This window comes from Calonectris borealis, chromosome 8, assembly GCF_964195595.1.
Source record: "Calonectris borealis chromosome 8, bCalBor7.hap1.2, whole genome shotgun sequence".
NCBI lineage: Eukaryota > Metazoa > Chordata > Aves > Procellariiformes > Procellariidae > Calonectris > Calonectris borealis.
Genome location: NC_134319.1, coordinates 33270113 through 33294893, shown reverse-complemented (window position 1 = coordinate 33294893; position 24781 = coordinate 33270113). Strand labels below are relative to the sequence as shown.

At 44.0% G+C, this 24781-nt stretch overlaps 1 protein-coding gene across 14 annotated transcripts in view; it reads left to right on the top strand.

Annotated features, from left to right (window-relative positions):
- TNN (tenascin N) overlaps positions 1-24781 on the top strand; it is a 40119-nt gene that overhangs the window by 6259 nt on the left and 9079 nt on the right. For 11 of the 14 annotated variants that reach the window (XR_012674571.1, XR_012674572.1, XR_012674574.1 and 8 more), the window contains 9 exons: positions 6447-6902; positions 7922-8299; positions 11784-12047; positions 12931-13116; positions 13649-13738; positions 15746-16009; positions 19000-19263; positions 20282-20545; positions 22002-22265. Coding sequence is in view for 10 of the 14 variants with exons in the window: in XM_075156888.1 (XP_075012989.1) it covers positions 6447-6902; positions 7922-8299; positions 11784-12047; positions 12931-13116; positions 13649-13738; positions 15746-16009; positions 19000-19263; positions 20282-20545; positions 22002-22265 (2430 nt within the window). In the remaining 4 variants the exon portion in view is untranslated. Of the gene's footprint in view, positions 1-6443; positions 6903-7921; positions 8300-11783; positions 12048-12930; positions 13117-13648; positions 13739-15745; positions 16010-18999; positions 19264-20281; positions 20546-22001; positions 22266-24781 lie in introns of all 14 variants that reach the window. The other 3 variants (XM_075156893.1, XM_075156891.1, XM_075156894.1) reach the window with 3 other exon arrangements.

Genomic DNA, 24781 nt, shown 5'->3' with positions numbered 1-24781 from the left:
GTGTTGTGTTTAAGTACTGTTGGGTTTAAAAGGTGTTTTATTTTTACTTTCTGTGTTACTCCACCTGAATTTCACATCATTAATACTAGAAATGTGCTTGTCAATATATGGGTCTCAGTGATAATTCTGGGATGTTTGCTGCCAGATTTACAGGGCAGGAAAGGCTTTCTGGCTTTTGACTAGAAGTGGAGCATAAAACAAATAGGAAATGATTCTTTCTGCTAGTGTGCAGGACTGATCCTGAGAGGGGGAATCGCTCCCAAAGCCAGCATGCTCCTTAGGTGGTTTGGAGGAGGGAAACACCCCGAGGCCTCTATTGGTTCCTTTCGTCTGGCCCATGGGGACTTAAATTCACTGCAGGGGCTGCTGCTGGTTTGCAGCTGGAGTGGGAAGAGGAGGGGATTTGGTGACCTTTCAGCTTGCTCAAATTATGTTTGCAAGTGGTGGCTGCATCAGAAGGGTTCTGAACCAGACAGTTGAAAGTACTTGAAAGGTAAGAGAAAAGTATTTTTATTTCCTTTGAGATTCCTGTTGTTTGTTCTGAATGAAAAAAACAGCCAATTTTTCTCTAACTTCCTATAGCAGATGCCCTCTAAGGCTTTGAAAGCCTTACACAAACATCAGTAATTCTGTATTATGGGCACGTATTATTACTGCAAAATGTATAGTAGTGTTTAATGTCACTCCATTTTGAAGGGCGTAAGCTTTCCCAGGTTGTCTCCTCCAACCATATGAAACCACATATCTGCTGAAGTAAATGGGAGTTTTGCCTTTGGCTTTAACGGAGCTAGGTTTAATCTAGAAGGTAATTATTTTAGAATGCTTGTTCCTAGTAATTTCCATTTTAGGCTCCGATTTCTGTGTGACAGCAGTTGTTTTAAAAGCCTATCCTTTTATCATGAGATCATGCTGGAATTTGATCGCACTTATAATTGCAACAAGCGCTCTTAGTAATTTTTCAATATTTTCTCATCCAAAAGCTCTTCCTTATGCCTTCTAGTGCACCTTTTCACAGACTCAGTGGTGGAAGCCAGTAGAAGTTCTTTACCACATAAAATGAAATATATCACTATTTCCACAATAAAAGTACTTTATTGATTATACTATTTATATTAAAAATGTCATTCATTGGATAAGTAGAACAGAGGAGTTACAAAATTTTTGAGTTGTGCAGGCAACAGAACAAAGATTTGCTTCAGGAAAGACTGATTGACTTAAACTGGTAGCTAATGATTTAACAGAAGGGAGCTAGGTCATTTGTTACAAAATGCATATTTATACTAACTAGCAAATGTGCAAATACTATTAAGCCTCTCTGCACTTTCTAATGCATATGTGGGATTTGGAAGCAATCTCTTCTTCACATATGAACAGTTAATACACCTGGCTTATTAGACATTGCAGAAGAATTAGCATGAAAGAAAAGGTAAATATAAGGATGAATCTAGAAGCACAGTATCTACCTGGCTGATTATAATTCTGTTTTTCTATTCATTATTTCAAATCATCCCAAACTTCTGTAGTGTTAGGGAAGGTTCATTCAGTCTGGAAGTAAAAAAAGGTAGATACTTGCAAAAGAAAAAATCTTGTTGGCAGTCATGGGTTGCATTAATTGCAACCGTTAATTGCATAAGGATTGCAAATATTGAAAACAGAATGCTGGCTAGCTTATTACAGCAGTTGCATTGAATGACTTCTATGACCAATACCAGAAAAAAGGAAGTCTGATGCAGAGCTTTCTAAGGCAGATGAGGTCTGGAACAGTAGAATAGTTTCACCACAGAAAATAAAGACAAGTAATCCAATTGGTTAAACTAAATTATACTTATGGAAAGTCTGTAAAATTAGTAGCTTGTCTCAGCTGAATGCTTCACTGAGAAAAATATGTAAAGCAGAAGGAAAACAGGCTAGACTTCTCAGCAACTGAGTAGTAGTATCATCACTTTGTGGGTGTTTTGACCCTCCCTTCATTTTTGTCAGACTGCTAACAAAAAATAGCAGCCCCTATGATTGAGTTCTGCTCTTTGGTTTTACTGACCTGTCTCATTCTTTATTGCTAAAAGTGTTGCAAGATGTAAGGGGCGCGACTGTATTCCAACTTACTCAGAGATGAGCTGGTTTATCAACTTCTGTGCTGCTACATCTTCTTCTGTATCTGAGAACATAGCTTTGCCACGTGCCTCTGCAGATGCATTTGCTTCTGTCACTCTCCTGCTCCCACATTGTCATCTCCATGCTTTAAACGGTATGGCATTCTGCGGTCAACATCCATTTGAGGGCAGAACGCGTGATAAATATCCATTGCTGGTAATACGTGTGTCTCCTGAGTCTAAATGCTACCTTCCTAGTGTTGGTCAGACAACAGTCTCTTGCTGTTCTTCTTGAGAGTTATTCAGGTAAGTGATGGCTGTTTGGATATCGGCAGCGCTTCTGTGAACTTGCTAAGGACTTTCTGACATGTCTTCTAATATGTTATTCCTCTTGTGTTCCTCAAGAAAGCCCCTGCTTTAGGATGGTTAAACATGGCAATTTTCTAACTTGGCAGTTAGGAAACTGCCAGCTCTCATGTCTCTAGTACTGTGGTACAACTTGGTGGCTTCTGTTCTAGCCCTAGCGTGCAAAATGCTGTGCTCAAAAAATCGCACAATGTACTGTCCCTTGGTACTTATAAAAGCTCGGGTCTCAGCCCATGGCTCCATTCACTGCATCTCCTTTTTTTCTGGCTATTTTTCTTCAACTTGAGTGTGTGTTGCTTCTAGTGTTGTATAACTCTTTCTGCTTGGATATGTACATATTCTACTCTGCCCCATTTCACAATCTTTGATCTTATAACACTCTCTCTCCCTTTTCTGCAGCTGTCCTAGACCTGCATTTCCTTTGACTACAAGTTCTCCTTTCTCTCCTCAACCCATCTCCATATTGCCTGGGTGGCACCCTGCTAAGTATCTACATCCATGTCTATCAGCTCTTGCCTTGATAGAAACAGCTTCCAGCATCTCCTATGGCTGACTGTGTCCTAGCAGAAGATAATACTGCCAAGGCCTATACTCCACAACTTCAAGCACTGACCTGTAGGATGAAAAAAGATTTACAGAGTTAGATCATTGGAGTCTTTCACATATGTGCTGTAGGTTCTCTCCAGCTTTGATCCTCCCATGCTTTCCTCTGTGAAGGTTGAAAAGATGTGAGCAGGGCTTCTTCCATCCCTTTCCTTACGAGAATATTCTGTGCCTAGTAGATCTGACTGTTAGGCATACTTTCCTAAATTAGTCATTTCCCTAATCTGCTATTATTGCCAGCTGTATGTTATGACGTGATACTCTCCACAAAGAATCAGTTAAACCCACTCTTTTTAACAGCAGGGGAAAATCTCTTTATTACATGATGAGGAAGCCAAAAAAAGCTGTCCTCCTCTTTCATTATGCTTGACAGGAATGCTTATATTCAGGGGTTTTTCCTCTTGAATGATCTCCAGGCCCAGGAAAATCTGAGATCAATTTGTGGTTCCCATGAAGCCCTAATTAGTAATGACATCATGTTACATCAGAATGCTATTCAGCACTTGGTGCTGAGAGAAGGGATTGTGTGTGTGTGTGTGTGTGTGTGTGTGTGTGTGTGTCTGTGTGTGTCTGTGTGTGGTTGGGGGGTGTTGATTTGAGAGCCTCATCTCCAGGGGATTGCAAGTAAACACCACAAAACAAAGCTTTAGGGTTTCCTGCAGTGGGCTATGGTGAGAATCTGTAGAATTTAGACATTAACTTTGTTCAGAGCTTTGAAGCGATCTCTTATGACTTGATTTGTTTCAAAAGGCTGCACAGCAGAAAAAGAAAGGCATAGTTAGTTTCTGTGGCACTTTGAGGGAGAGGAGTCTTGGGAAACAATAGCAGCTGGGTCTGGGTGGGAAAGCTGCATCTTTGCTCACAAATGGTATCTGCAAAATCTCGGGAGACAGAGGTAGGAAAAAGGTCCTGCCTCCACAGAGGCTTTCCCCGCCCCTCCTTTTCTCTTATTGCAAGTTAAATATAGTAGATAAGTGCTGAATGGATGAAAAATAATAAAAAAAAAAGAAACAAATTACTGCTTGGGAATGAGCAATAAAGGTAACTCCCTTATTTTATTTAATTCATATGAGATAAAGAATTGTAGACCAAATCTTGAAATCCGTATCCAATTTTGCTCAATGTCAGTGATGATTTTGCTTGAAGAAAGATGAGCTAGCACTAGAGTGGCCTGTCATATAGGTATAAGCATTTATAATATGTATTACCGATGGTGGTGTGGCTTTGTTTTGTGTTATGGTAACCAAAGCCTCATGTTTCTGAGCATGAAAGACACCTTCCTGTAGCTGTGCTGCCAATGGTAGGGCATGAATCTAATGGTAGGGATACTTCCAAAGTTTTGGGAGACATTTAGAACGTATAATATTGTTTCACAGAAACAGTTAATTTTCATCATAACCCAGGACTATATGACTTTCAGAAATGTGATTATAATGGAAATAGCAGAGGAGCCAAAAACTTAGTATGATTCTTCAGGAGTGGATTCCTCTGTTACTTCAAAGAGTATTATCTGGGGCAGCGCTATTATCTGGGTTCAGTTGTGCTGTTGCTATGGATATGTATTGGCCAAATGGTTTCTAGTTATCACATTACCTAATTTAGCACTTAAAGAATGTTATTTTTCTTCTGCTTGTGCAATGAATAACATGACTGCTCAGTAAGTCACATATGGTGGCATTTTGTATTTGCATCCTGTGATACAAAATTCTAAGTATTTAACCAAGTATATATCACCTCCTGTACAGATTGACATCTACCATTAATGCCAAAATATAGTTTGTAACATTGAATAAGCCAACCGATAAATTTAGGTTTCTAACTTTACATTTTATCCTTCCACCCGTGTTTGTTCAGCTTCTTTCTTCCTGTTATTCTTGCCTATGAGGGGTTCATTTCTTAAGTCCAAAATTTTTGCTTGTTTGACAGCATAAAAATTTCACAGCAAGCAGTCTTGTTTCTGTTAAAGACTACCTGAAGACTTTAAACTAAGTGTTTGGACGTCAGTTTTGACCTCTAAATGTCAATGCAATTAAACAGTACAATTTTATTTATTTATTTTTAAGTCTTAGTTTGGAGACTTAATCAGCCTGAAAACAAGCTCTTCCTATTTCTGTCTGCAGGATAGGAAAGAAGGAATACTTTTGAAATAAAAGTACAGGAAAACAAATGGGTTTACAACACATTCTCTCACTCCATGTGTTAACAGATTTGCTCTAGTAGCTTCTAAATGAACCTTGCCAATGCTGAGATAACAAATCAGATAACTGAGTCAAAGCAAAATAAACTTGAAATCCATCAAGTGAAGCCAGCGTTCAGGCACACAAAATGCCAAAACATTAGTTTCAAATGGAGGAAATGTTTTAATTCTCCCCAATCCAGATAACAGTGTAGGCTATGTGCTATATTAAAAGAGGAGGATGGGTTTAATTTTATGTATCATTTGAGTCACATGGCTAAACCTTGATAATTTAAATCTAAAGGGGCTTTTTGAAGTGGTGGACTAAATCGGAAATCATCAACACAAGACGCTGAAGCTGAAGACAGCCGGTTCAGCGCTCTGTCAGGACAATTGTACTCAAAGTGAGGGGTTTGTGACACGTAATCAACAACACATGTGAAGCCAGATGAGGAGGTCAGTCCTGCCTCTACAGAGCAGATGTCCTCAGCTCCACAGAAACTCGCCTCCCCTCCGCTGTCCCCAGTGGGCAGAGGCAGAGATGGGGACTCTAAGGCTGGGGCTGACCCTTGGGCAGATTCTGCGGTCCACATCTCTTAGCTAATCTCCCTCCTTGAGAAAGCTTTCTACACTTGTAGTCCCTGTAGAAACTGACTCTTGGCATCCTTTTCAACACCTTCCTGAAAACATTTCCACCCATGCCTGAAATGCAGCTGTACTGGGAAAGATATCTCATGTCGTGATGCATGTAAAGTGAGCAAAACTATCTCCCAAACTTCTTGTACTGAAAGATCAGTGTCAGCTCTCTGAATTTTTCATGCACGCAGCATCAGCACAGTTATCAAGCTTCTAGTTGAAAACCATGGAAGCCGCTGGAGATTACCATGGCCAAAAAGATGATCAGTAATCCAGATGACAGCCGTGAGAGTGTACAGTGTCTATTGTAACTGCAGGGGAATGAGAGGTGCTATGGATAATTAATAATTGCAATGGATTGTGATACTACGTCTCACTTGAAAGTTGCAAACTTAAAGCTCCTCGTCCAGGGGTCTAGAAGCTCTTTTGTATCTAACTCATCCAGTGTGACTCTTTTCCAGGTACTGGCCAATTTAGTATTAAATCAGGGCAAACCAGATAATTTGTATGTTAGAAAATCATGAAAGCCAGCTTTATGAACACACTCCTTACATTTTTCTTCTTCTTGAAAGCAGCAGTGCTGTTTGAGGGGTCAGTGCTTCCTCTGAAAGCCTACCAGATGGATTTCCAGAGCTGGCTTGCCTTCCCAATGGGAATATTGCTGTGCTGTGCTCTTCAGGCATCTGCCATTCAACAACCTGCGTCTCACAACTGCAGCAGCGATGGTCAAAGAATATCCTTCAGCCACTCCTACAAGATTGACCTGCCCATGTCCTCCCAGATTAAGGTGGAGGCAGATCCATTACAGCATGAAGATGACAGTGACGTGCAGCTAGATCCCGGAGAGGCCGAGGAAAACGAAGAGCAGAATATCATCTTTAGGCACAACATCCGTGTGCACACACCCAAAGGGGACTGTGAAGCTTTGACCCACATTAAGGGTCTGCTTGAAAGGATGGAGAAACTGGAGAAAGAAGTGGCAGAGCTGAGAGAAGTTTGCAGCCCTCAGAAGTGCTGTGGGGGAAGCCAAGGTAAGGAACAATTGCAGTACCTGTTCTTACATCCCAGAATACAGCCTATTTACTGCAGAAATTTGGGGATTGGAATCCATTTGTCAAGGTTATTGGGGGTTCTCCATGAGCAAAATGCTCGAGTCCTACAGATGGGACGGTGCTCTGGTTTCTGTTATGTGAAAAGAAATCTGGAGGTCCCAAAATGCGGTAGTGCGTACCATTTCTGGAACCAGCGCAGGGGAAGTCTCCCCAGGCATCTCCCAGAAGTGAAGGGGAACAGTTCCTGAGTTTTACATAGGTGTGAGGATTCAATGGAGGAGTTTCTGGGGGAGGGGAGGGTGGAAGATAAGGGAAGCACTTCTTGTTGCTGACTTTTCCTTTCTTATTTTTGCCTCCAGAATTTTGCAGTTGTTGAGAATTTGTCTTTTTATTTCCTCCTTGATAACTGACTAAAAGAAGAGCAGAGTTTATGATGATGATATTTTGTGGCGGCCACTGGCTCTGCCTGTGATCAAAGGTTTATACAGTGTGGCCTCTAAGAAAAGATTTGACAAACTGATGTTGTTTGGGGAATGGAGACAAGGAGAAGGGCTAAGTCTTTGCTTACATGAAAAATAAAGGTGTATAGCAGATGAGAATAATGTGCTCTCCGTCTTTATAATAACTGTTGTGAAAAATGGTGAGCCTAAATTACAGCCAGGAAGATTCAGTTTAGAGGCTGTGGAAGGGTTTCTAATTGACTCTCTGGGGTGGTCGTGGAATCTGCATTCCTGCTGACTACAGACAAATGTGTTGCGAAAGGCAAGGGTGAAGCCGGTCCCTCCTTGGACCTGGGGCAGATGGACAAGGTGATGTCTTCGGGTCTTTTTCAGCCCGTATTTTCTAGTGATATTTATGTTTTCCCTTTAATGACCTTGAACACACCTTTGCACTATCTATCTATTGCTATGTTCCTAATTTTTACCTTTTTTCTTTTTTTTTTTTTTTTCCTCTTCTCTCATCTGTGTGTCACACTTGCTGTTGTACATCCTGGCCAGGTGTCTCGCATTGCAGCGGCCATGGGACTTTCCTCTATGAGACTTGCAGCTGTAAGTGTGCCGAGGGCTGGGAGGGCAGTGACTGCTCCCTCCCCACCTGCCCCAGCCACTGCAGCGGCCGTGGGCGCTGCGATGGTGGGAAGTGTATCTGCGATGAGCCTTACTTTGGTGAGGACTGCAGCCAGCAGCTCTGTCCTGAGAACTGCAGTGGCCACGGCATCTGTGACACAGCCAAAGGGGTCTGCCAGTGCTATGAGGAGTTCATCGGAGAGGACTGCAGCGAGAAACGATGTCCCGAGGACTGCAGTGGCAATGGGTTCTGTGACACAGGAGAGTGTTACTGCCATGATGGCTTCTTTGGCCTTGACTGCTCCCAGGGTAAGACATGCCTGTGACTTATTTCTCCCCTCTTTCTTTCATTCTGAGTTTCCCTCTCTACCTCCCATAAACATTTGGTTAATCCTGTAGGTAACCCAAGCCTGGGGTCACCATGTTCCTCTCTGAGTTCCTGCTGTGCTAGGGATGGCTGACTGGTCCTTGTTTTCAAGAATTGCCTGGAAAACATTTCTAAATTGGGGAAAGGTGGAAACGCGATTAAAGGTAGCGGTAGCACAAGCCTGTGTGTAGCAGCTGAAGGAAAGAGCAAAACTGGGTATGGAGCCTGTAATTAAAGAGGGAGCCAGAGTCTGTCTCTTGACATACAAATGAGACAATAGAAGGTAAAAATCATGTTTGCTGCAGTGTGCACTGCTTGCTGATAAGATAGTTAATTTGATAAAAACTGTGAGACCAAAGGATGCATAAATCCTTTAAATAACTTCCATTTGAAGTAAGGTCGTCGGGAAACTCTCCCTTATCCTGCTTTGTTACAAGGCAGTCGGATTTGCCTGAGAAGGCCTGGCTGAGCTTTCCTTGAGGTGTGTGTCCAGCAGTTTCTGCTTAAAGCTGGATGGCTTGGTGCCTATTCTGAAAAACCTATACTCTCCCTATAACCGCAAGTGGATACTCCAGGCTTCAGTGCTCCGCCTTTTACCCTGGCAGCTGCCTTTCCTTCTCAGCACACCACTGCTAAGTCTAATCTTTCACAGAGCCTCAGGAAGGAGAAGTAGGTAACAGCCACATGCTGAGCACCAGGTATCGCTCAGTAGGGGTTTGCAGTGACCTTACTGGCAGGTCTTTTCTGCTCCAGATCATCCCTCCTTTCTCACACCTACCTATCTGCTCAGAGACTCACCTTTTATTTAAAAGATTATTAGCTCAAATTCTTCATCCAAATGAGAGCTCTGCGACAAAATTTCACTCCTCCTTATCTTTCCACTCTATTCAGAGATTTTTTCTCTGTGGCTCCAGGCCTCTTCTCTCCTGTCAGTAGACCAGGATTTGCTGCTCAGGAAGCAGCACCTTTACAAAGGTGGTAAGCAGAATTGTTTTTCCCAGAGCAGAAATAATTCTCCCAAAGAACTGTTGCCCAGCCAGCCTCTCCCAAAGGGCTGGCTGGATCCAGCCTGGGATCCTCTTCCTTACACATCTGCAGCTGTTTTACAGGCTGTGAAAGTGGCCTCTGTTCTCCCAGTATCCGAGTAAGCAAGCACTGCAGATTTAATGCATATTGCACAATCCATTTTGCGACTGTTTCTGAGCACTACACCTCCACTCCTGGTTAACTATTTTAAGTCCAAAGGCAAATGATTCCTATCTCAGCATCTGTAGCCAAGCACTCCTCTCCCATAGCTGTCAAATTGCCTCTTCTGTTCCAATTTGGATTAGATTTCTGCATCCTGGGAGGTTTACACTGAGCACTGTTTTTATTTATTTAGTATTATTATTATTATTATTATGGTTTTTATGTGTCTCAGATCGTGAAATGACATATTTTGTTGTATATTGCCACGGTAACTGGAATGTCTGAACATCTAGAAGTTACTATCAAGCATGCAACAATATAATGAATGTCTTGCAATTCCTTGTGAAGGAGAACTAGAGGACAAGGACACATTGAACAGCAAGTATTTGCCTGTGCTCTTTCTGGACTTTGTTTACTGGCACTCTAAAATAGCACTGTGGGATATCTGAAGATGAATAAACCAGCAGTTTAAAACAAGAGTATCCACAAAAACAGTTGTTTGGTATCTCAGCACAATATTAGTTTAACCAGGAAGTCTGTGTGTTGCTGCTGTAATCAGGAAATCGGAAAGGAAAATAAAGAGGAACTCTGCTGTTCCCAGGGGAGCCAGGGTTCCCAGCAAGCCCCCGTGTGAGCTCTCGGCCCAGCGCTGGATCTATAAATGTGCTGCTCGTTTCCTGCTTGCTTCGGCCATTAGGGCCTCAGCCTGCTGCCGGAGGAGAAGCTGCCTGATGGAGAGAGATTGATGAGCGCAAGCAGAGCGCAAGATGGACTCTGGCACGGCCCACAACCACCCGTCCTCCTAATTCACCTCAGCAATTAGTGCTGTGCCTGTGATGAACCCTTTCGCTTCAGGCTAGGAGGTCCTCTGCTGTTGGAGAGCAAGAGGGGGAGGCTTTCAAGGGTGACCAAGCCCAGGCAGTGCCTCCTTCCCCTTCACACCTTCTCGGGGCCACTTCCCCCAGCTCCGACCAGGCGCGGCTTTGTCAAGTGCTGAAGGGCTTGGGTTCGTCACGTTGGCTGGAGAAGATGGCTCTGGTGCATCTCAGGGCAGAGCGAAAAACCACGTTGCAAAAATAGATCCCCCTGGGCCAGAGAGTCACCGCCTTTGCAAGAACCCCTCGTCAAACCGTCCTGCTCCGAAACACAAACTATCCTAGGCATTGTCCTAAACAGATGATACTGTTTTTTTGTGCCACATCTCTCCTCTTCAGAGGGGCAGATACAATCCTGTTCCAAACTATGCTTAGACAAGGGATAAACCACATCATATGTATTTAGGCTCTTTATTATTTTACCGCCAAGCTGGATTATTCAAATCCAGCTTCCGTATCACAAGGAGAGGCAGGATGAATGTTCTCGCATTTTGTACAAGGTTTTCATCAAAAGCAATGGCATGCACATATTGAGGGTGGAATTTGGCGAGAGCTGTGAATTACACAAGGGAATGAATGCTGCCTTTCAAGTGAGAAGAATCTCATGATGTTATCTGACCTAATGTTACTGACGCATGCTTTTTTACAGGCACTTGCTATCTATGTTTTGCTATCAGTTAGTGCCTTGCTAATGAAATACAGCCGGTAGACGGTTTGATCAGTTTATGATGTGCTTTCTTGTAATTAAAATCAGGTAAACTTTCTGATAGCTGTCCTACATGACTGCTTTCAAGGGCTGCTTCAAGACGCTGATAAGCTGTCTGTCTTGTGGCAAAACAGTTAAGGCGCTGTTGGTGTCCTGAAATTTATTATGTGCCGCAGATTTGCCCAGGTGTCCTCCAGACACCAAGTGTAAGTTTCCAGCAGTATAAAAGCTCAGTTTTCTACCTCTGCCATGGAGAAGCTGTGTTCCCCAGTTCTGGAGAATAGCTGACATTTTGAAATAACTCTGACAGTGATATGAAAAGAAGGTTTTGGCTTTTCTTTTTCTTCCTAGAGGCATTGGAAGGGACAGCTTTATGAGAGAGTTTTCTTCGTGCCAGTGTGGGTTTAGAAGCTGGAAAGAAGAGTCCAGGAAATTATTGTATTTGTTACTGACTGCAATATTCATTTGTATTTAATGATATGCTGTGGGCAGAAAGAAATGGACAAATTAAAGATAACCACAGACTGGGAGTTCCAGTTCTGCGTTCTCTCTGTATTCAAAATAGGTTTGAAAAAATTTCTTGCTTGGCCATGTGAGCCCTGGACCAAATGCTAAGACATCATCCTCATTGCAATGTTTTATTTTTTTCTCTTCTAGTGCTTGCTCCTCAGAACCTGCAGCTGCTGAACTCCACAGAGAACTCTCTGGCTGTCAGCTGGGATCAAATGATTGATGTGGATAATTACCTCATTAGCTATTATCCAGTAGGATTTGAGACATTGGTGAAACAAGTCCACGTGCCCGAAGAGCAGCTCAGCTATGAGATTGTGGGTCTCCGCCCCGGCACCACATATAATGTCACGCTTCTTCATGTGAAGAAGGGGGTTGCCAGTGAGCCCAAGTATCTAGAAGCAAGTACAGGTAGGAGCAGGCAGTCTTTTTTTTCAGAGTCAGAAGTTGTAGATTTTAAAGTTAGATTCAAACAAGTGGAGTGAATTGTTTGGCTTTGCAGGTTTGTAACATACTGTCTGAGCGCTGGAGAGCGCTTTTGCCTTCCACTCTCAGCTGCGTTTTTTTGCTGTCGTTCTCTTCTGGAGAATCTCTTTCCAGACACATATCGTTGGGGCTGAATGTATTGCAAATTTCCTCTCTTGTCCAAATCCTACTTGTATTGACACCCCTGAATTCCAGGGAATCCATAACATTGCCTACTTCAAGAAGCAGGAATGGAAGCATGCAAGATAAGGCCAGCATGTTATTAAGAATAATGCACTATTCAACTAGATGCAGAAGGGACATTAAAGTAGGCAGGATGTCATTCCTAGGTGCTAATTTGTCAAACATGCCTGCAGCAGTGAGTTTTCCTCATAGTTTCTTCCCAGGACTAAATGAGCCTCATGCTAATGAGGTGAGGAGGCTGGGTATGGGAAGACTGCATATTTGACACATTCTCTCTAGAACTGAAATGGCATTTTGTTAGCAGCTGATAGTATGCTGTCTGCCTGTACTTGGCAAAACCAGTGAAAAGTTTGGTTATTTTGACATTTTTCTTATTTCTAGCACAACAGGTGGGAGCTGAGAGCCAGAAAACTCTTGAGTTGGAGTGTTACCATGGATAAAACTAAGCCTGTTGAAATAATGATTGTGCTGTACTTGCTTAACTCTTCAGTTTGGCTCAGGAAAACGTCTCAGGTCCCAGATCAGGCGACTGGGGAGGGAGAGGAGCTGTTTAGCCACTTCCTATCTTATATTCACCTTCTGGCGCTGATCCTGCTTCCTCACGGCCCTCTGCTGTCCTTCGCAGTCCTGTCTGCACTCAGTGCCATCTGGGTGACGGAGGAGATGGAGCACTCCCTGGAAGTGGAGTGGGAGAACCCACCAACAGACGTGGATTATTACAAGCTGAAGTTCAGATCCCTGGTGGAGATGGATGAGAAGCAGGTCATGGTGCCCAAAAGCAATGACCCTAAGAGCAGACACATCATGACTGGTGAGTACTTGTGAGTATTCCAAACTGGGCAGGGGCAGGGAGAAGTGGCAGGAGCGATTGATGGTCAGACCATAGTCCTAAGACGATTCTTCTCTCTTGTGTGGATGGCCAGTTTTCCTTCACCTTGTGCCTGCTGTAGGCCAGGGTGAGATCTATTGGGGTTCCCCTACCCCATAATGGTGGGTGTCTCCACAGAGAGAAAGCTTTTATGCCCTGGGGATAGCAAGTTTCAACGCATATTCATTCAGCTTTAATTCCATCCTTGTTAAGAATAAAAATATATTCTATTTCAGAGCTGGTAACACTCGTGTTACGGAAATCCTCACTTACTGTGTATGTCAGTGTATGCCCTAACGGCAAGCCTGGACCAAAAGTGCTACCAAGGCATTCTCAAGACAAAAGTTCAGATAGAAATCTAAACTTTACGTTCCTCTCTGCTGAGAGGACTGGGTAGACTAAACAAAATAGCTTTCTTTAAGAAAAATTACTGTCTTCCCTAATGGTTTATAATGCTTCCTTTTGCTCTTTGTAGGCCTGAAACCTGGCACAGAGTACGAGGTCACTGTCATACCTGTGAAAGACAATACAGAGGGGATACCATCCTCAGTGAATGGTAGGACTGGTACGTAGAAAGTTTCTTTCGTGATAGTGATATTACTACAGCGTTCCGGGACAGATCTGTCAAGATCACAGCATGAAAAGTGCGTAGTTGGCTGCTTCTTCATGCATGACCTGCAGCCAGGTCTGCTTATATCTTGTTTAAGCTTGTCTTGTATATTAAATCCTAAACCTAGCCCTAGCTCAGTCTTTTGCTTTGGTTTTAAATCTACAGTAACTTCACCCTTAACTTGACTAATGGCTCCAGCCAGACACAGGATAAGCGTAGTAAGCTGGCCTCTGTATGTAATAACAAACCTCAAATGAGCTCAGACCTAGGTCCAGCAGTAACTCAAAGTTTTCTGGTTCATGACTTCCCTAACTAGATCATTGACAGGATGACCTCGCTTAAACCTAGTACGCACGATTTGTGGTCTGGATATAGCCCTTCCTCATGGATCCTCTGGGCAGCTGCCGCTGACTGCCTCGCAGCTGTTAGCTGCTGCTGATTTGTCTGGTCTCAGCCCGGGAGCAATAAGGAAGAGACGAGGTTCTTCTTCCTTCCTGTATTGCCTGGCTCCAGCGTTATTTTTCTCTTCACCAGACCGAACAGGACAGTTGGACTGAGGAACAGTTGGATTAGCACACCATTGCCAGGCCTGCATTTCCACTGGGGGCTATAGTCCCCGCCCGCTGTGTGGTCTGATACACCCGCCCCCGTGGAGGTGAAGTTGTGCTTGTCCAGTGGGCTGCACAGTGGCACGGCCCTGCCATTTCTGTGGTAGCTTGAGTCTTCGCCTCTTACGTGTGAACTGACTGAAGAGGCTTCAGCTACTTGCTGGCCCTTAGAGGTTGAAGCTTTGGACTGCTTTATCTTGTAACAGAGCCCGAGTCAGACGTAGTCATCTCCAGCATGGGGAGAGCACAGAAGCACCTTGAAGCTGACTTCTGCTCCGACTGTGTGCTCAGTACAGCTCAGGAGGCCTGGCAGATGCTACTGTTACTTGACTGTTATTTTTCCTGTAACTGCAGCCTAGCCATTCCAGACCTGAATCTTAAAGCAGATCTGGAAACCCTGTTGGTTCATTGATGCTTCAAGCTCTTCAAAAACGTGGCAGAATATTTTTCAGCTATTCTATTGCAAAAGAGAGCCTGAAGAATTTTGAACTCTCATTTTACCTATAAGATTCTGGAAACTCTGAAATTCAGCTGTCTTACAAAAGGGTAGGCGTGCTGCATCCAAAGACTGAAAAATCCCAAATCGGGCCTGACATTCCTGAGGTTGTCTTGTAAATTATTCCATTAAAAGAAAATTGATTTAAAACAACAAAACCTACAACCTCCACACTGCCATCGTAAGGCTGCTCTTCTTGCCTGTGTAGATTCTGATTATTTGGAACACCCTTGGCTTGTGTTTTTAAAATGTTCTTCACAGACACAGCGGCTGCAAAACTTCTTAAAAAGGAAAAAAAAAATCCATAATGAGTGATCCTGGTGATATTCTTATGTAACCCCTGGAACTTAGGAGCTGTGACTAAGACAAATACCAGCGATTGCAAGAGCTACCACTAAACTCTGATTCACCACCTAAAATAGCAGAAGCCTTGGGGGTGTCCAAGAGACAGGTCTGCAGGGGAGGCAGAAAGGGAGGAGCAACAAATGGCTGACACTGGAGGCAGAGAAAGGATGGAGCCTATACTTGGTGCTGTGAGGAGGGCAAGCGAGAAGGTAATGCTTAAGTCAGTACCTGTGGAAGGTGAGGCAGATAGCCTGCAAGCTTTTCCTGCAGAAAAAAAATGGAAAGTTTCATCTAAATGGTAGAACAGTCCTGCTTTCACCCCACTCTGACCATGCTGGTTTGTCTTGGATGTGTTTCTTTCTCAAGGGGCTGTAGGGGGAACCTAGGTGACTTTTTGTTTTAGCTGGCCAAAGCAGCAAGGCAAAATGAAGGAAATGTGGACATGCCGTGACAGGTATTGTAATGGTTTAATTCAGGAGTTTCCTAATCCTGCACTTTGAAATGTTCCCTCAGGAGTTGATAGCCCAACCAATGTGGCAACTGACCGAGTGACAGAGGACACAGCCACTGTCTCATGGAATAAAGTTGAGGCTCCCATAGACAGGTACATGGTGAGATACACCTCAGCTGATGGGGACATCAAGGAAATAGAGGTGGGGAGTGAAAATGACATCATCACCTTACTGGATCTGAAGCCAGGCATGGAATATGTCATCCACATCTGGGCAGAGAAGGGACCCCAGCGGAGCAAGAAGGCAAGCACCAGCACCATGACAGGTAAGTTGTAGCAGCAGCAGCAGCAGGGGGAGCTGAGTTTTAATTCCAAACTCCTTCATCAATTTTACTTGTTTTAGTAAAGCTTCTCCTGCTTTGCACAGGTTTTTAGTGACCCAAAAACTTAATGTCATTCTCCAGGTCTCCAGCTCAACTTGAAAACTCTTTGTTTTGAGTCCTGTTATGGACAGGTTCTATGGCAAGGCACCAGTTACTGTCAGAACAGAGAACAATGAAACACAGCCAAAACTGAAGCCTTGTAGCTGGAACATGTAATTCAGGCCTTGCCTTTAAAATACCATAAACCACCTCCAAGCTTTTCTTTGGGTGACAGTTGTGGGCTTTCCCAACAGGACAGGGGGCTTGTACACATTTTGCACAGATATTCATGACAGAGTGTTTGTTAAAAAGGAAAAACAAATTTATTGGGATCATGGCATAAGGTAAGAATCGTGTGGAGAATCAAATCTCCGAACAGGACATTTGGTCACTGTCCCTTGATGGCTGGGAGTCTCCACTGGAAGGGTGCTTGCAGCAGGGTCTGCAGCTAGAGTGGCAAACTCCTCGAACCACTGTTTTGCTCAGTTCTTGTAATCCAGCCAGCCGTGGTCCAATGTGGCTGTGTGTACAGGAGCAGTTTCTGCTGACGATTTACAAATGTCTTATCTATGTGCAATCTGTACTTCTGCAGCAGAAATTACCTAGGGGAGTGTTTGGGATGCTCCGCTCAGGATGTTAACCAACACATTTAAGCATATAAATTGGACTAGACACAACAGGAGCTGCTTCGGGGACTGTCCGAAGTTCCCACCCAGAGGGGATCAGTAAAGATCAGTCAAATGCTTAATTATGAAGTTCAGTCAATCACCTACTTTCAGGTTGGTCCATTGTCTCAAGCCAGCCCATGTTCTCATCGATACTCACAGGTGACTGGCTGGGGAGCTCCTGGACCACCCAGGGAGTTAAGGAGTTAAATGCACTGCATATGCATATAGGCACCGCCCATACCCAGCTGCAATGCAATTATAACTAAAGAACAAACTTGATTTTCATATCACTTGATTTTCATATCACACAAGAAAATCATTCACTTGATTTTTTTTTTTTCTTGCCACAGGTGAGCATCTTACACTGCTAACTAGCTGAGCTGTGATTATTCAAATACACGTTCCCAGTGTGCGCCGCTCTAGGGTGACACAAACAAGCCTCAGCATCTTTCATTAAAATGAAAAGTAATGTATTTTCATCTCACAAAAGAGGTGAGATTAGTACACACAGGTGGAAAATCACAGCTTTTATCATAGGTAATGTGTGGTCAATCATAGTGCAGCTGAGCTGGTGTGTGGTAAATTACAGTGTGGCTGTCAGATAGTTGTGCATTTGTGCCCTGGAGCTTAGAGCCTGCAGCAGAATAAGCCAGAATAAGAAATGCTGTTCCAATAATTTGGGAGGCATCTGCAAGTCCTTCATTGCTCAGGCTGCTGAGATGTATTTAGCAGTTCAGTGAAGGAAAAAAAAAAAGACAACAAACAAAACCACAAAAAAATGTGCTCTCTGTATAGGTTATGGGCTGTTGGGCTGTCCTCAAAGGGCCACATTCCTGCAGGCTGCTTTGTGATAGTGACTTAAAGCTCGTGAAGTTTAGTGTCATGTTTCTGTCTGTGAAAAGGGCAAGGGAAGGGCTGTGATAATGGGAAGAGATTGAAAGTGGCTTTTTTTCTAGTGGGGAATGTGAACGTAGTTCTCGCTGGTGGTGTTGCCTGGTTCTTCACCTTCAAACCTTCTCTTTAGAAATTGCTAGCGTAGTGTCCACATAGCGGCCAGATGGCTGACAGAAGACACAGTCACAGTCACAATCTCCTGGGATAGGGTCTGGCCTCTGACAGGTACTTGTTGAGATACAACACAACTGATGGGGACACAAAGGACATGGAGATGGGGAGGGACAAGAGTGTCACTGCTCTGACAGCACTGAAGCCAAACAAAAAGTATGCTATCGGCCTCTGGGCAGATAGGGGAGCCCAGCAGATGTCAAAGCTGTGATAGTTAGGAAGTTTTGCCTGAATAAGAAATAATCTTGTTCCAGAAGAGCTGCATTTCAGACAGAGATTCTGAGCAGGTGATTTGGTTTTTGGGTTAATTCCCAGAGCAACCCAGACAAGAGGTTGTGATCTTCAGAAAGCAAGGGACAGTAACACCATATTCTGCATGGGCTTTCCTCTCTGCCCGTGCAGGGTTGGCTGTGCTTTTGTCACTCCCCAACAAAGAGCCCTGCTGTTGCAGCTGTGAGGAGAAGAGCTAGACCCCAGATGAAATACCTCAGAATTGGGCATCTCCCAGCTTTGTAGTTCAGTCCCATCCTTGATAAAAAATAAAGGATGAGAAGTGGAAGAAATTGGCTGGGCCCTTGAGGGGAAGGAGTAAGTGTAGCTTCACTGGGACAACCCGTGTTCTTCACTCCTAACTATTCCTGCAGAAATCAGCAGCCCAGCTCACCCAACGCAGGGGCAGAGGGCTGACTGGCTCTGTCAAGGCTCGGCCACCTTGGCACTGGCATGCAAGTGTGTTTACCAATGTGTCAGGAATGGTAGGACTTGCAAGCAGTTAGCACCCTTGTTTTATCTACCTTGCACTGTATCCAACAGTACAAAATGATTTGGCTCCACAAATGGTGATATCCAATGGGACTCGCTTAAGTGTCAGTTATTTACACTGCATAATCAAAACACGGTTTATAGCTAAAGATAAAACTTCTAATATTTACCAGTTTGAGCTGGAGAAAAAAACAAGCAAGCTTTTAGACACACAAGCCCTTTTTATGTCTTTGGGCATAGAATCATTTCCCAAAGCTCATCTGTTTTTCCAAATGTATTTGATAGTCTAATAAAACATACTACCTCTGCCTATAAAACTTGTGTTGTCTGTTCTTTAGACCATTATGATTACCACAGCACTATACTAAAACTCATAATAATTATGACTTTTGCTTACAGAAATCGACAGCCCAACTGAGCTGTTGACTGACCAAGTGACAGAGGATGCAATTACTCTTTCCTGGAACAAAGTCCAGGCTTCAATAGAGAGATACAGAGTGAGCTACACCTCGGCTAATGGGGACACAGGGGAGAGAGAGGTGGAGAAAGACAAGAATGTTACTACCTTGGCAGGACTGAAGCCAGGCATGGAGTACGTCATTTACATCTGGGCAGAAAAGGGAGAGCAACAGAGCAAGAGGGCCAGCACGGAGGCTGTGACAGGTAAGAGGGCAATAGGTTGAGTTAAGAGTATAGGTTACAGCCCAGCTTTGCCTTAACACTGAGTAAGTCTATCCCAAGGCAGTTTCACAGCAGAGGGAGATTCAGGCTTAACAAATTGAGTCTTCAGGTTAGTGCATCTTGCTGTGAAACCTGTTCAACTCATCACAGAGAGATTCTAATTACCTGTATGTACTACAAATGGGCTATGTTGTGATTACGAATAGGGATTAGGGAAAATGAAGCCTTTGCAGCAGTGTCTCTTACATATTTGTATAGTCTTGTTTTATTTTAATTGGTTAATTCATTTATCCTTCAGAGTGGACTAGGGAAATGCTCAGTTCCTTTTTGCAGATGAAGAAATTGAAGTGCAGAGAGATTAACAGCATGCAGGACGCCTTTTCTTGCAATAGGGTGATTAATCCTTGTTCCTCAGTTGTTCTTACCAGGACTTTCTTCCCCTGTGTGGCCAGTGCTGGTTAAGAAGGTGTAGTGATCAGCCCCGTGTGAGGGTTACTGGTTTATAACAACATTGTAAAGCTGAATGTCTGAATCGATTGCAAGCTGTCGCAAGTGTTTCCAAGACCCATGCTCTAGGTCAGGGACTTGCTGAAGGAAGATGAGTAAATGCATACCTGGGTCATCCTGGTCTCTTAACAAAACAGCTTTGGTTGTTCTCTCACTTTCTGGACGGATGACATCTATGTGAGCTTCAGAAGCTTGTGACCGTGAGAAAATAAGAAAGTAACAATATCTTGCTTTGCAAGGGCTCTCTTCTGTCCGGACCAGGACTGGCTGTGTTGTTCCCTCAGAAAGCTTCTGTAAGGATTAAAGACAGACCCCAGTCAAATCACCTCAGACCTTGATACCTTCCAGCTTTGTGGGTCCAGTCAGTGTGATCAGAAACAGGACTTGGAAAAAGGAAGAAACTGGCAAGGCCTTGAGGGGAAGGAGTGTCACAGCTTCACATTACAGCCTGACTATGACAGCCTGTGTTCTTCACTTTTAACTGTCTCTGCAGAAATCGACAGCCCAGCTCACCTGGTGACTGACCAAGTGACAGAGGACACAGCCACCATCTCCTGGGACAGGGTCCAGGCTCTCATAGATAGGTACATGGTGAACTACACCTCTGTTGATGGTGACACAGAGGAGATGGAAGTGGGAAAGAATGAGACTACCACAACTCTGACAGGACTGAAACCTGGCATTGAATATGTCATCTTCCTCTGGACAGAGAAGGGAACCCGGCAGAGCAAGAGGATCAGCACTGAGGCAGTGACAGGTATTCCAGAGAATCTTTGTGCTTCTACATGACACTATGTTGTGGAGGTGATCTCAATTTCTGTCCTGTTTTCTTCTGGCCTGTTGCAGAGCATATCTAGACACCGGTTTGTCTTGTGGTCACCTGTGATGTGGGGACATCCATGCTACATGCACCTTCAATCTTCAGATAGAGATGCTGCCAAGTCTGGAGAACTTTTAGGAACTAATGACTGCTCTGTTAGTTCAGAAACTATCAGCCCAGTGTGAGCTTCAGAGCACTTTGCTAAAGCACTGTGGTCCTCGCTTATCAGCTTTGCCTGCTCTTTTCGGACTTCAGGTGTGCTAAGTTTTGCAGGTGTGGCTGAGCTCTGCCCCACAGTATACACTACTGCTGTTGAATCCTGCCTAAACTTAGGATGGTTCAACAAGTGTCACTGATAAGAATAGTATTTATCAATGAATCAAGACTTGGAAGGAAATGCCCCTGTTTTAATCACCTTCTCCTAAAACATGAAAGGGTAGCAGATGGCTTGAGCCTGGATAAAGTCTCTTAACTATCAATAATTCCCTTTGTATAATCAAGGTTTTTGCTTACAGAAGTTGGCTGCTTAGCTAGGCTGAAGACTGACTGATTGGCAGAGGACACTGCTAGCGTTTCCTGGGAACGAGGGAGAGATGGGGTAGGACATAGGTCTCACTATCCTGATTAGTTTGAATCCAGATGTGGTGTACATCATCTGCGTGTGGGCAGGGAAAGGAAGCAAGCAGAGCAAGAGGGCAGGCACAAACACTCTCATGGGTGACCTGTGGAAATCTTGGGTTGTGATTTTGCAGCTATGGAAGGAGGGATGTAGCTTCACATGGTGAATTGGCTATGATTATGTTCTGCTTTGGCCACGTCTTTTGCCAAGACCTTGCCAAGAACCTAGCCCTCAGTCATACTGTAGAGAAGTGTTACACCTTGCTGGCATCTCACGGCTCAAAAAGAGATATTTGTGGGGTAGGCTGATAAAGGGGAGCAGAGTGTTGGTGCTGCCTCACATCTTTTTCTTTGCCTCAGCGTACCCTGTGTCGACCAGGACTCCAGGCCCGTACATGCTCTCAAATAACTGGTCTAATGGATCTCTCTCTTGAGGCTGTGTCAGACCTAAATTCTTATGAACCTTAAATTTCAGTTGGACCTTCTTCAGCACAATCATTCTTCCCTGTATCTCTGCTTGATATTTTACTCCTGAGGCCTCTGTCTGAAGATGGCTGCGCCTCAGCGCCTTACCTTGTCTTACTCCAGTTCTGCATTGTCAATAGCAAGCGTGGTGATTAGCCACTGAGACCCAGTCAAGCTACAGATGAGTTGGTCCATGTCATCCTTTGCTTCCTGAGGGTAGGATCATGGGCCTTTAGAAAGCAAAAGTTTTAAGGGGAACATGTGTGTCTTTTAGTTACCGACAGTTTCTACTCTGTGCTTTATTTCTTAGAAATGGACAGCCCAAAGAATCTGGTAACTGACCAAGTGACAGAGGACTCGGCCACCATCTCCTGGGATAGTGTCCAAGCTCCCATAGACAGGTATATGGTGAGCTACACTTCTGCTGATGAGGACACGAAGGAAATAGAAGTGGGGAAGGACAGGAGGATTACCACCCTGACTGGACTGAAACCAGGCATGAAGTACACCATCCATCTCTGGGCAGAGCTGGGAAGCAAGCGGAGCAGGGGAGTGAACGTTGACACGCTGACAGGTAACTGTGGGCAGGAGGGGAAGTGAAACGGAGTAGAAGAACCCTACTCCCTTGTTATTTTTACATTTCATCATCTCTTTTCGTGTTAGTGGGTAATGAAGATCAACAGTGGTAAACCCATTCTGGAGATTCAAGTGCATGAGCATGGACTGCCAGAGACTATTGTTATAGAAGAGGCAGATGTAATACAGGAGTAATGACAGCGGATGGTACCCATCTTATTTCACTGGTCTTTAATGAAAAGCATGCAGCGCTTCATGCGCTGCTATCAAGCCTAACAATAACAACCGAAGTTAAACCATTTTAGAATTGGGGACAGTTAAAAATAATGGCCTGCCCTATGACTCATGACCTTAGACTGGTCCTAGGAGACTGCCAAGCAGGCTTAAATCTGTCCTGTTCAGTCAGTCGTAAGGATTATGGTGTACTGGGAACATTTCAGGGTCACTCCATATCCATTGGCCTTGCTAATGTACTTTTTCTTAGTTTATGAATCAAGCTGGTGTGAGATAGAACAGTTGAAGCTTGGATTTAGGGCAAGATGCCAAGCAGTTCCCCAGTGCTTACAGAGGTCGAGGGCAGCTGATGGGGACAAATGGAGATCTCTTGAGACCAAAAAACTGAATCTATCTGGAACTAGAAATGCAAAGAGTGTTTCAGCAAACTGAAATGCTGGGTTTTTTTGAACTGGAAAGAAAATGGAGACACCTGGAAATTTCACATGAAGTGAAACTGCTGGGAGAGGGAATGCATTTAGCGTTAGTAGGGATTTTTTTTAAAATATCTGCAGAAAAAAAAAACTTTTTTTTTTTTGTTGTTACTGTTATATTTCCAAAAGTAATGACATCTCTGCTAAAATAATACGACTTCTGAGGGGAAAAAAAAATACATTTTCTTACTCAGGGTGATGGCTGATTATTCCCTAGCATTCAAACGGGCTGTGGCAGGGAGCTATTCTGCGGTGGTCTCCTGCACCCATGGAAACTGCTGACTGGCCTTCAAGGGCAGTGCTGTGAAACTGCAGGACTCTCTCTAAGGCTGCCTTTCCCATCCCTTGCTTCTTGTGATGGATTTGGTACCTTTTAGCTCCCTCTTCTGTCCAGCGGGAGGTATACATGTAATGAGCTACTCTCAGAATATTTGTGTGTCCTTTTATTTAAAGCAGCTGTTTAGTCGTCTCCCAAATGAAGCATGAATTCGTTAGATAATGAACTAATACTTAACTCAGAGTTACTAATGAAAGGTGGTTTTCAGTTATAACGAATAGCCAGTGTTTTAAACAACATGCTCTGTGAACATCAGCGTTCCTGTCCCTGTTGGTCTCCTTATATTCGGTGTTTTGATTTCTTCTTCTCTGCCTTTGTATCTGTTTTAAACGGTAACTCTATACACAAGGAGTGCAGTGCTTCCTGGGAGAAGCCACTTTGTTCCACTCTTCTCGTTTATCTAAGACAGACATAGCATGGCCTTTTCACAAATTTCATGTTTCATTGATGCATTATAATCGTTGTTGTGATTATCCTCCTAGCACTCTTCAAGGTTTAGGAAGTGTTGTTGCCTGGTTTATATGGAGAACTGAATCAACAGACAAGTTAAATGACATGCCTGTAATCCCCCAGGGAGGTCTGTGGAAGAACAGGGAATTGAGAGGAATTATTCAGTTATAGTTTGATATGAACTCAGGTGTACTTCAGGGTTGGAGCACTCTTCCCTGAAGGCCGGCACTGCCCACGAAGAACCTTCTCTCTAAAACTTGGAAAGCCAGACAAACCTACTCCTTAAATTGTTTTCCTTAAGACGTTCCCAAAACACCAGAATACAGGAAGCACAGGATGAAAATTAGGGAGAGGCTTCTTCCGTTGTTGTTACTTCCAACTGAGCTTTAGAAATTGCTTTTATCCTGAGGGAAGCACTGCAGCCCTGTTGTGGGTATCTCATAAGACAGATGCTTTTTGACAACTGCTGTGAGCTGGCATTGCTTAAAAATAATTCTGTTCTCCTCATGCTGAACTTGGACAGTCTGACTGCACAGGAAAAGTCTGGCTAAAGCTTTGATGTCAGCGATGGAGCTGGTGTCCCATATACAGCACAGGCTAAACTGTAAAGCTGTGGGTTTCTTTGTATTCCTGCATTTACTGAAGAAGGCTGAAGCATGAAAATAATAAAGCCTCTGAAGTCATTCTTCTTCTGCACTAGGGAAACAAGGGGTAGGGGCTCTCAGCAGGGCATGCTAGGGCCATGCTCCAGGATAGGGGCATAGACACCAAACCTGACCTATCTGTGATTGCTCTTCAGAGATGAGCCCGATGGAGGCTTCTCAGGCAGACGTCTCAGGAGCTCCTGGGCCCTGTACAGTTGAGCCAATTGCAGGGCTTACCAAACATCCCAAACCACATCTGTAGCAGACCTTGCCATGTTTGGTGTAGGCTTCTGCTGCTTCTTGCTAGCTGTGAAGGTCACTGGGTGACTTCAGTAGTTCCCAGTTAACAGGATCAGGCATGGAAAGCTCAGCCCAA